Source organism: Limulus polyphemus, unplaced genomic scaffold, assembly GCF_000517525.1.
Source record: "Limulus polyphemus unplaced genomic scaffold, Limulus_polyphemus-2.1.2 Scaffold1060, whole genome shotgun sequence".
Taxonomy (NCBI): Eukaryota; Metazoa; Arthropoda; class Merostomata; order Xiphosura; family Limulidae; genus Limulus; species Limulus polyphemus.
The window spans coordinates 326,533-339,794 of record NW_013666670.1 but is presented as its reverse complement, the minus strand read 5'-3'; the positions used below and the strand labels follow the sequence as shown (position 1 = coordinate 339,794).

The following is a 13,262-nucleotide window of genomic DNA, read 5'->3' as shown; positions in this document are numbered from 1 at the left end:
CATCATCACAATAAGATCTATGAACTTTTAAGCACTTACCAACTTCATCATCTTGGAAGTTTGATTTCGTGACTCAGTTGACTTGAAAGTTGTTCCTCTTTGCTAGAAAAAGCAAGTGTAGAAATGCTGATTCCTCGTCATCTTTTATACTGCACTCGAAAATACCCCCTTTGTTTAGCTACCCCTTCAGTCCCCTTTTTATCCCTTCATTGTTGCTGAAGAATGGAAGATAGAGCGTCTATTCTGGATGATGCAACAAGAAAGTGTGTTTAACTTATTTAGCATGCACTAAGAAAATTATTTTTGTTTTTTATTTATCATTTTGGAAATGATTATAAAAAAATAGCACGGTGGCGGCTGGTACCATTGGCCGAAAGGGTGGGTAATGTAGGTCATGAACAAATGACGCAAGCAAATAACCAATTTTATCTCCTTCAGCTTTTCTACTTTTGATTTTGACTTTTGTTATTTCAATAAGATTTGAAACAAAACAGCCGCTTCCTTTCGTTTTGATGCAGGATAAATTGTGAACTTTAGTTAGCCTAACTTTTAACTTTCTAAAATTAATTATATTGCACATTAATAAGATGAGATAACTAAAATATTTTATCTAATTGTTAGTGGTTTTACTCATCAGTTCTACACATTCTTTTAGTAGTTTGTGTGAACTGTGATTTTAGAAAGCTCAAAAGAATGATTTAGTAATTCAGTTTCCTTCTATCTTTGTAAGTACTATTTTGAAACACAATTTCTTAATCGACTTACCTATACACAACTCATTCTACTTTAGATGTACAAAAAATTTACAGCATCAACATTTTGCACACCTCTTTCTGAAGTTTTTAACAATTACGAACTCACACGGTTGACTGCGACTTAACGTTTCCAGACTGTGAATCTCTGGGTTCATCATTCGCGTCTTGTAGATAAATAAAACAATACTAAGTAGTGTGGGGCCGTGGCTACGCTATAAGGTTGACGATCAAATCGCACTATTCGATCAAGAGTTGACGATCATTGTTGTTAACTAGATCTGTTCAAACGTATGAACGGCTGTACACAAATTATCTATATAGAGCTTTGCGTTTCTAAGTTTCTAAGCAAACTTAAACTGTATTTTAACTGAAAATAACCACTAACTTCTCAGAGCAGCTTAAACATTATGTGCTCTTGGGAATCAAGTTAATTTATGAGTTATTTTTATTGGCTCTATTTTACAAATATCTTGATTGCTTCAAACACGAAAAATGTATTCATGGTGTACATGTTATATTTTATTTTATTTTTGCAAAAAGAAATAAACGCCGTTTTAGTTTGATGCCAAATATATATACAGAAGGTTAAGTATGTAATGTTAAAACAATTTTGCAGACTCACCACTTCTTTACAGTTAATATCGCCATAGCCGGTCATGCTTTATCTGGCGTCCATACATCTCTACACTAGGTCTGCAGCCTAGTTTCTATTGGAAAGGGTTGTGATGTTAGGTTGTGTCATGTCCAAAGCAAACCACTCCTCCTTGTTTGCCTTCAGTACTCAATCTGGCGTACGAAGAAGACGGTTCCTCCCGTTTTAACAGTCTGGTTGCACAGAATTTCATGAGCAAGCAACTTGACAGGAATGTACTTGTATGGATAGATGTTTTATTCTCTAGCAGTTTGAGATATGCAATACTTGAAAGCTTTATTCATACCTTAGTGAACCCATACCCTGTTAACTTTGTTTCCGTAAAAATATGGTATTTTTGTGTGGTACAAAATATCGGTGTGATAGTAAGCAGAGTTCATTTTGATCTTTGTATCGATTGACTAGTCAAAAATGGCACGAGACTAATGATAACACAGCTTTATATCTCAGTGTATTTAACAGTACATCTCTGTATCTCATTGCATTTAATACTACAGCTCTGTGTCTTAGAGTATTTAAAACTACAACTATGTATCTCACTGTATTTAATACTACAGCTCTGTATCTTAGAGTATTTAAAACTACAACTATGTATCTCACTGTATTTAATACTACAGCTCTGTACCTTAGAGTATTTAATACTACAACTATGTATCTCACTGTATTTAATATTACAGCTCAGTATCTCACTGTATCTAATAATACAGCTCAGTATCTCACTGTATTTAATATTACAGCTCAGTATCTCACTGTATTTAATATTACAGCCCTGTATCTTAGAGTATTTAATACTACAACTATGTATTTCACTGTATTTAATATTACAGCTCAGTATTTCACTGTATCTAATAATACAGCTCAGTATCTCACTGTATCTAATAATACAGCTCAGTATCTCACTGTATTTAATATTACAGCTCAGTATCTCACTGTATTTAATATTACAGCTCAGTATCTCACTGTATTTAATAATACAGCTCAGTACCTCAGAGTATTTATAAGTATTTTCAGTTTGACCGAAAACTACACATCACTGAGGATTAGTACAAAAACAATAAGTTTTAACAGAAGCAGTTATGTTTGAGTCACTAAATCAGTTTCGCATGATATTCCATACCGAAAGTATTTAATTCTTTCTACGTATATGTGTATCAAATGCCTTTCTCATTGTAACACACTTATATTTCGTACTAAAATCATTTGTATCTTTCAAGGGAAACGCTTATAATCTGCTGTCACATTGAACTACAATAAGTTACATTGAAGCATAAAGTATATTTTACGATCTGGTTATAAACAATTGTGGAGGAATGAGTAATTTCCATTCACACAATCCACTTTAAATAGTTTAGTTACATGAGAAAGCATGATTCGTTGAAAATATGTTGCTGATAATCAAAAACACATCAGTTGTAATAAATCCACTTGAATCCACAAATTACAAGAAAATTAAAGTATTTCAAGTGTGGATTGTTTTTTACAACTATTAAATTCCCTAGCAAAGCGCGGGGATGCCTGAATTTCGGAGATGGCGAGCCTGTTTCAAGTACATGTGACACAACAAATATTCCCCACACTATGAATTGTTGTTGCGTTATAACACTGATAGAATAGAAGGGCTCTGCTGAGTGGCAGACTTCTCTCTGGTCAGTAGCGCAAAATGTGCCATAAATAGAAATCTTTTTACTAAGACTAACCAAATGTCACTTTAATATCAAAGTTTTATGCATAATATAATAGTGTTATCATATACAATTGTCATGACACACAGTTATTACCGTATACCGGGGTCAACATATTCTTGTGTCATTATATACACCTGTCATTTTATAGTATTGTCATGATATATCAATATTATCATCACATACTAGGGTAATCATGTATAATTGTCATCACATACTAGTGTAATAATATACACCTGTCATCATAGACTAGTGTAATCATGTATAATTGTCATCACATACTAGAGTAATAATATACACCTGTCATCATAGACTAGTGTAATCATGTATAATTGTCATCACATACTAGTGTAATCATATACACCTGTCATCATAGACTAGTGTAATCATGTATAATTGTCATCACATACTAGTGTAATCATATACACCTGTCATCATAGACTAGTGTAATCATGTATAATTGTCATCACATACTAGTGTAATCATATACACCTGTCATCATAGACTAGTGTAATCATGTATAATTGTCATCACATACTAGTGTAATCATATACACCTGTCATCACATACTAGGGTAATCATGTATAATCGTCATCACGTACTAATGTAATCATATACACCTGTCATCATAGACTAGTGTAATCATATACAATTGTCATCACAGACCAGTGTAATCATATACAATTGTCATTTTATGCTAGTGTCATGATATATCAATATTGTCATCACACACTAGTGTAATCATATACAATTGTCATCACAGACCAGTGTAATCATATACAATTGTCATTTTATAGTAGTGTCATGATATATCAATATTGTCATCACATACTAGTGTAAGCATATACAATTGTCATCACGTACTAGTGTAATCATATACAATTGTTTTCTGATATAACTGTCGTTGTATGATATATAACTATCGTCATATACTAGTGTTATCATTTACTATCACCATCATATATAACTATCGTTGTATACAACTATCATCTGATAAAGCTGTCGTTGTATATAACTATCGTTGTATACAAGTGTTATCATACTATCATCATCATATATAACTATCGTTGTATACAACTATCATCTGATACAGCTGTCGTTGTATATCACTATCGTTATATACAAGTGTTATCATTTACTATCATCATCATGTATAACTATCGTTGTATACAACTATCATCTGATACAGCTGTCGTTGTATATAACTATCGTCGTATACAAGTGGTATCATACTATCATCATCATATATAACTATCGTTGTATACAACTATCATGTGATACAGTTGTCTATACTAATGTCACCATATACTAGTATAATTACATACAACTGTCACTGTATACAACTATTATGATATACAAAGTGTAATCATATATTAGTGCCACCATATGCAACTACTACCACCTCAAACAGTTTTAAGCCAGATATATACCTATTAGGAAGGCCCCAACTTTGTGTATTTTAAAGTTGCGCTTGTGTGTTTGTGTAGACAAGCTCTTGTTAATTTTTTTTCGTTCTCCAGGCGGCACATGATTTTAGGCTTCACTGTGGCTTTTCGTTATCTTCTCAGTTGGAGTGAAGTCTTGACTCACAATATTTACAAGTTGGAGAAAATTTTGTAAAATCCTAAACATATGTATCCTATATATATATATATTATCTGAACTTTAAAAAACTGTAGGGGTGGATGCTATGATATATAATGCAAAAATCCTAACTTTCATACAACTTATTCATAACATAACATATTATTACAGTATTCATTATTACTTCACTGAAAGTTTTGTATAAGCTTTAAGAACTCACTATGTATATACTTAAAACATGTTATACACTGTGTGATAGTCAGGGTAACTTTGTACGAAGAGGTAGCTACCAAATTTGTGACGGTACGGGTGCTTTCTGTTACTCGCTTTCAATACCCACCTCCTAATGTTCTTCCACACAGTTTCACGTAATTAATTAATTGACGATCATTGGCAGCAGAAATGTCTTATGGGATGAAGTTGTAAGGTCACGAGTGAAAGTAGGAAGTGAGTATAACTCAAAAAACGGCTCTTCATATCAACGTCATGATGACTGTTGTCTTATTAATTGGATCTGAGTTTATCTATTACTTCAATAGTGGCGGCCATTTTTAACTGCATTCCTTCATAGAGATTGCTAGCGTATTCTATGAGATAGGTAAGACGTTTGTGTTCTCTACCCCACACTGTGTGTATGTTGTGTTACAGAAAGTTTAATGTGTGTGTGTGTGTGCATGTGTTTTTATGGCAAAGTCATATCGAGATGTCTGCTGTGTCTACAGAGGGGAATCGAACCCCTGGTTTAACATTGTAAATCCGAAGACTTACCACTGTCCCACCGGGAGAAGGAAAATTTCATAATTTTCTGTATGCTTGGTGTAAGGTCGAGGCAATATACATGAATGTAGTTAACGTTAACTTATGTCAAAGATAATAAATGCTCAATGACATAAATAATGGGGGTGAATGGGTTGTGAGCATCCATTAACATGCCCCTTGTTCCAAACTTTCATCCCACAAAGTTTGGTTGAGATTGGTCCAGTGACTTAGGAGTAGTTAAATAAGGGACAAACAAACAGATACGCACATATGCTTTCTACATATGTGTATATATATATATATGGAGAGAGAGAGAGATTTAGTTAGTTTTTTCTTCTGTGTGTGTAAGGACGTGTCCCCATGTATGAATGTAGTTAACGTTAACTTACCTCAAAGATAATAAACGCTCAAAAACAACAATAATGAGGGTGAACCCATATAAGCATGCCCTTTGTTCCAGACTATCATCCCACAAAGTTTAGTTGAGGTTGACCCAGTGACCTAGGAATAGTTAAATAAGGGACAAACAGACAGACACACAGATATTTTTTTCGTGTCTTATATCTATATATATATGTGGGTACTTATTGAGTTATGCTGATAACAAATATCAAACCAGAGTTATTTTTCAATGTAGAAATAGTTTACAGTAATTTACAATAATACTGACTGGCACTAGAATCATCAAGGTGTTTGGATTTTGCTAATATTTTTTAAAGTTAAGCAGAAAGCTACACAATGGGCTATCTGTGCTCTTCCCATCACGGTATCGAAACCCGGTTTCTAGCGTTGTAAGTCCGCAGACGTACCGGCGTGCCACTTGCTAATACTGACCGGCACTAAGATAATCAAAATTTTCGGGTTTTGATAATACTAGCCTGCATTAAAATATTCAAAGTGTACAAATGGTTTCTAGCGTTGTAAGTCCGCAGACGTACCGGCGTGCCACTTGCTAATACTGACCGGCACTAAGATAATCAAAATTTTCGGGTTTTGATAATACTAGCCTGCATTAAAATATTCAAAGTGTACAAATGTTATAGATTCTCTTGAATTTTCAAAAGCTATTACTAAGTTGGTAGATTATGCTATAAATACAGAAACTGCTTGTACACACTTTTTAGTACAAGATACAGTTCACCCTGTGTATAGATATATTTCAATCAAGATAAGATTTATCCTGTTTGTAAACACCTTTAATTTGAAAATACAATTCACCCTGTTTGTAGACGCCTTTTAAAACAAAATACAGTTCACACTTTTTGTAGATACCTTATAACACAAGATATGGTTCACCATGTTTGTAGAAACCCTTGATCCCAAGTAACAGTTCACCCAACTTATGGATACATTTTAACCCAAAATACGGTTCACTCTGTTTGTAGACACCTGTTATCCCAAAATACGATTTATCCTGTTCATAGATACCTTTTAACCAAAGATACGGCTTATCCTATTTGTAGATACCTTTTGACACAAGATACGGTTCATCCTACTTATAAACATTCTTTAACCCAAGATATGGTCCATCCTGTTTGTAGACACTTTTTACCCCAAAATACAGTTCATTCTGTTTGAAAAAACTTTTTAACCCAAGATATGGTTCATCATGTTTGTAGACACTTTTTACCCCAAAATACAGTTCATCCTGTTTGAAAACACTTTTTAACCCAAAATACGGCTTACCCTGTTTGTAGACACCTGTTATCCCAAAATACGATTTATCCTGTTTATAGATACCTTTTAACCTAAGATACGGTTTATCCTATTTGTAGATATTTTTAACTCAAGATACAGTTTATCCTGTTTGTAAACACTTTGTATCCCAAGATACGGCTTACCTTATTTGTAGACACCTTTGAACTCAAGATACAGTATACTCTGTTTGTAAGACACCTTTTAACTCAAGATACAGTTTACTCTGTTTGTAAGACACCTTTTAACTCAAGATACAGTTCATCCTGTTTGTAGACACCTTTCAGCCCAAGATACAGTTTTGTGGTCTATTTATTTTTTCTCAAACCTTTTATATATGAAACATCTTGCGTTCTTTGATACTACGTTCTTTGAAGCCTTGAAAATTTAAAATTGTGATCCAACAACTTAGCACAAGTATTCTGTGGTGTTTTCGGTTTCTCATTTTCTCACTACATATTTTAGGACCCTATCGTTACAACAACTTTTGCAAAAGAGCAAATCATTATTAATTTTTTATTTTGAACATATATTGACTTCAGGGAAGGTGTTCATGTATTAAGAAGTTATTTATTGTAAATTTACTTATATTATGATTCATAAACCAAAACACAGACCCAAATGTGATAGCAAAAATAAAAACAATTTTAATATGTTTATAACTGTGTTAGTAAAAAGAAAAAAAGAACACTATACAAAAGATAAAATGTTATTTAATAAAGAACATTGAACATTATCATAAGAAAGAGATAAATTTCTAATCTTCTGTCCATCTACTCCAGCTTGATTTCCTTGGGTTGAGCCTCCAGACCCAGCACAACTGAACGTCTCAGCCCACTTAAAGGATGATAGTAGTAGTAACCATAGTTGGCCCATTGTGGAACTTTGAGAACAGGGGTCAAAGTGTAGGGAACCCTGATGTAGCGACGAATATATAAGGGAGTGCCAAGCCTGTAGGTGTGGGTAACCACTTGACTAGTTGTTGCAGGCCAAAGAGTAGAGTGGTAGCTGAGGTCAGCGAGAATTTGGGCACTGGCCACTGCCAGAAGCATGGCAAACACCACCTGTTTGTAATAATAAAATCCCAATGATCTATAAATTGGCCATAACACAAACCCAAATGAAAAGATATCATTTATTTGATTAAACTGACTATCAACAATTGGTTGTTTCAATTTCTTTAAGTATATCAGGTTTCTGATCTAAACTTTTAAAAGATTTCAATCATGAATAATGTGTAATATTTTGCAAAGGTAAGAGTCTTATCGCTGTCATAGTTACATGTTCACCTAACTCTAGTTATTAATTAGTTACTTCTGCATAAACAGCTTTAGCTTATTACAGTAATTAAACAGATAAAGAAGTTTGACTTCAGATAGCAAATTTGATATCAGTTTTGAACTATATCAGCTATCAGCTAAATAATTAATGTAAAAAGTTGTCTAAATGAGCTTTTTACATTTTCGGGTGTGAATGACAATTTGTTGTAGATGCATTATTCAGCTGTTCATGGCGTCGTCCAATGCAAGCAAACACGTTTCACATTTCAAATTATACTATCACAAGGAGAACAAAATCTGAATGATAAATCTAGTTGTAAAGTTAGGTAAAAGTAAAAGTATGTACAAGAGCTACATGAACTTTAAATGTTTTTCTATAGGTAAAAGTATGTACAAGAGCTACATCAACTTTAAATGTTTTTCTATAGGTAAAAGTAAAAGTATGTACAAGAGCTACATCAACTTTAAATGTTTTTCTATAGGTAAAAGTAAAAGTATGTACAAGAGCTACATCAACTTTAAATGTTTTTCTACCGTACATTCGTCACTCGACCAAAACATTTCAAATGTACTTTAAACTTGATTAAAGAACGGCTTCAACGACTGCTGCTTAATACTTCACCTAATGACCACTGCAGCGTGGCGGTAAAAATTATCAGTATCACTACTCGACAGGGAAATGTAAAAGATATCCAATATTTCTGGTACGGTGTAATTGGAATCTTTGAACCTGAATGGTACCTTATGCACACGTTGACCAAGAGGTCAGGTTACAGACCCTTAGGGTTCAGACACAGTTAGCAGCATCTGTCACCACAAAGGTTTTTGTGTGAACAGAAGAACGGGATTATTTTCACTTTAATACGCTTACAGTTGAAAGTGTAGAGAGTATTCAGCGGAGTCACGTCGCGAGTCTTGGACTCTTCAGTCTGCAGTTCTGTCCAATCCTGGCACAACATAACCATGACATTCTTCACTTCTCATTATCATCAAAACACAAAATTCAGTTTAGCCCTCGGAGGCTCAGCGGTAAGTCTGAAGGCCTATAAAGCTAAAAATCGTGGGGTTGATACTTGCGATGTGGAGAACACGAGTAGCATATTGTGTATCTTTATGCTTAACAACAAACGTTTTTTTTTTTCTTACATAATTCAAATAAAATTGTCTCTCTGACTGACTGAAGTTATTTTAACCCTATCCGTGTCCTGCGTATCACATGCGATTCACAGGACATAATGCTAAAGCTCCTGAGCATCATGTGTCATACACAGCTACACTTAGTTGATATGCAGCTGATGCTCGTGAATGTGGCAATAAGAACTGGTTGTTTTGGTTCATTGTATGAGATTAGAGGAAAGCTTCTTATGAGCATCACATGTATGAGAATAATGATAGATTAAGTTACTTTCACTCAAATCATTTATGATACTCAGGACTTTTAGTTGCTAAAACTTTTTACCCCATGCCTTTCAATAATACTAGAAGGGTATGCTTAACTCATACCTACCTGGCTAAGTAGTCAAATATGCGAATTCATAAAAACCATTAAATGACTGCAAAGAGAGAGAAAGGGTTAAGCAAACTTTAAAACGCTATAATACTTTAAAAGTATAACAGAATATTGTTAAACAGCTATATTACCTCTAACTAAATTAATAATAACCCTAAAGAAAGTTGAGAATTTCCGAACTTAAGATGATACTTACGTATTTCATCATCTTTTCTTTTTCCTGATTGACCGCAACTACCGATTTCCACAGCAACTAAACGAAGAACACCGATAGAACGGCCCTTATATATACCTGGCGATCGAGCAGGGTGGAGAATCAGGTCAGGTGTCTTCCGTACATCTTAACTAACTGCAAAACTAAAAGTCGGCAATTTGGCCATGAAAAAAAAATTAGGATGAGCGCCCATGAGGCATCGCAAGACTTTTATTTCATACAATGTTATATCAATGCCCGTCTTTCAAGTTATTAGAGATTTTTTCAGGCGTGACGTAGCTTACCAAAAAGAAATAGCGTCTGTCTGACTTTTGATAGTTTGCCAGTAAACATTATATTGAAATAGTTTTACTTTCAAAACAATTTATCTTGTTTAAATCAAAGTGAAGATTTTTTTCAAACTTTACTGATTTGAAGAATACTAAAATAAAACAAGTATTTTATGGCTGCACTTGATTATTCGTTTTTATTTATGATACCACTCACTGTGGTACGTGTTCACGTGCTTCTTTTGGTCGCGCGCGTTCGCTGTCATTAAAGTGTTATCTTATAATGTGTGGTGTTTTGCTTTTATTCAACACTGCTTTTGTGATATATAAATACCTAACCTTAGTAATATAAAAATGCCTTACCCATTCTACCTTCCTACTTACCCTACCCCCCTTTTCAGAATAATTTCAAACGCATTTCTTAAATTTCGTGGACATCCAAAAAGCATAATAGTTCAATTTATGATCAGACAAAACTAAATTAATTCCAGCATGAGTTAATGGTGTTTCATTACCATTTGTAACATGGAGGTATGTGTTCATGGGGTTCTTGATATAAAAAAGTAGTTTATTAAACAGGAAATTTATATCTTTTACAACGTCGTTAGGCTTAAATTTACAGAACAAATACCAGCATGTTTATCCTAAGGTAACAAAAGCATTATAAAATAAAAGAAGTAAATAAAGACCTCCAGCCCCCCCCCCCCCAATTCTTACTATGAAGTGTGTAGAACGAAAATCCTGGATTAGCAACGCCCCCGACGTCTGCCTTTCACCCTACAAACACGGAAAATCTTGGATTAGCAGCGACCCCGACGTCTGTCTTTCACCCTACAAACACGGAAAATCTTGGAGTAGCAACGACCCCGACGTCTGTCTTTCACCCTACAAACACGGAAAATCTTGGACTAGCAACGACCCTGACGTTTGTCTTTCACCCTACAAACACGGAAAAATCTTGGATTAGCAGCGACTCCGACGTCTGTCTTTCACCCTACAAACACGGAAAATCTTGGATTAGCAGCGACACCGACGTCTGTCTTTCACCTTACAAACACGGAAAATCTTGGATTAGCAACGACCCCGACGTCTGTCTTTCACCCTACAAACACGTTATATAGGAAATACGTTTTATCGTTTTCACCTTGAAGCTACTGTTAGCTACATCAGTCTTCAGAGGGCTTCCCAACTCTGTGTCTTTACTATATATATAACCTAACTAAGTATATATATATATATATATATATATATAAAACCTCCCGAACACTGTATCTTTACTACATATAACTTTCCTAATATTTTGTGTCTACCATATATATTTTTTGATAGTTTGCTAAACTACATGACCTTACTACACCAAACTTCCGAGTGTTTGCTAAACCATGACTTTTCTAACCCACGTGCCTTTTGTAGTTCAATTAACAGAGACCTAGTTAACCCAAGTATCTTTCTTGGACCAGTCTTTGAAGAACATACTATCCAAATTTTAAGTTTATTGACAAACATCTCTTTACACATTGATCTTCAGAAAGTTTATTAATCCAAGATCCTTAATTAGGAAGTTTGCTGATCCATAGTCCTTAATTAGTCACTCTTCAGAGAGTTTCTTAACCCATGTTTTTTACAGCATAAACCGTCATAGAAATCCCTAACCTTATGCTATTACAAGATGAATGTTATATAAGATTCTTAACCCATGTTTTTTACAGTATAAACCGTCATAGAAATCCCTAACCCTATGCTATTACAAGATCAATGTTATATAAGATTCTTAACTTAATGTTTTTGCTGATGTGATTTCTGCTTATATTCGAAGAGCCAGCTAACTCATTAGTCTTTCCTACATTAATGATCAGAAAGTTTGGTACTTATGTGTCTTTACTGTACTAATGTTTTGCAAGCTTGTTAGTAATGTATCTGTATAGTATTAATATTTAGAAAAACCTATCAGTCGTATATCTTTACTATGTTAATGTTTAGTAAGCTTGTTCATGTGTCTTTGCTGTTTTAATGTTTAAAATTTTGTTAGTCACGTATCTTTACTATACGAATATTTAGAAATCTTATTAGCCATGTTTTTTTTACCGCATCAATGTTCAGAAAACTTGTTAGTTATGTATTAGGTCGTCAAGAAATTACTGTTGCGTTTTGGAACACTTTCATTAACCACCCCCCACCAAAAAAAAACATACATCACGTATAATAGTTAAACGAACCGCCTAAACGTCACGTTAGTGTAGCCTATATAATGTGTAAGTTTAGTATACTCTAATCCCTTATAGTGATGGCACACGACGAGACACACATTCGGCATGTAATGCTGTTTGAATACAACAAGGAAAACAACACCTCTGTAGCCACAAATAATATCATGAAGTTTATGGAAATGTCTTGAACGTTCGTAAGTGTCAACGATGGTTCAGGAAATTTCGTTCAGGTGATTTTAGCCTTAAAAACTGTGATGGCAAGGGCTGACATGCTGGAATTGATATTGATGCTCTGAAAACGCTTGTTGAATCTAACCTAAGGCAACACAATCGTGAAATAGCCCTGAAATTGCATGTCTCTCATGAAACAATAAGTAAACATTCAAGGAATATGGGAAAACTCCATAAAGGTGTTTGAGTGCCTCAAGAGCTCTCCTATGATCATCGTTTCTAGCGGGTGAACGTTGCTTCATCTCTTTTGGCGCGTAATGCGCGTGAACCATTTTTGGACAAAATTGTCACTGGTGATGAAAAATGGATTCTCTTTGCGAATATTAAACGCCAAAAATCAATGGCTCAAATTTCAAAACCTGAACTCTATCCTCAGAAAATGATGCTTTGCATTTGGTGGGAGATCAAAGGAGTAATTCATTTC

The 13,262-nt window shown here is 34.3% G+C and overlaps 1 protein-coding gene across 1 annotated transcript; it reads right to left on the bottom strand.

Moving 5' to 3' along the window:
- Positions 1 to 7,822: 7,822 nt before the first annotated feature.
- On the bottom strand, positions 7,823 to 10,170 carry LOC111086393. The gene is made up of 2 exons (XM_022389031.1): positions 10,114 to 10,170; positions 7,823 to 8,191 (listed from the first exon to the last, which is right to left on the bottom strand). The coding sequence occupies exons 1-2, from the start codon at positions 10,123 to 10,125 to the stop codon at positions 7,901 to 7,903; spliced, it is 303 nt and encodes a 100-aa protein (XP_022244739.1). The 5' UTR covers positions 10,126 to 10,170; the 3' UTR covers positions 7,823 to 7,900.
- Positions 10,171 to 13,262: the final 3,092 nt, after the last annotated feature.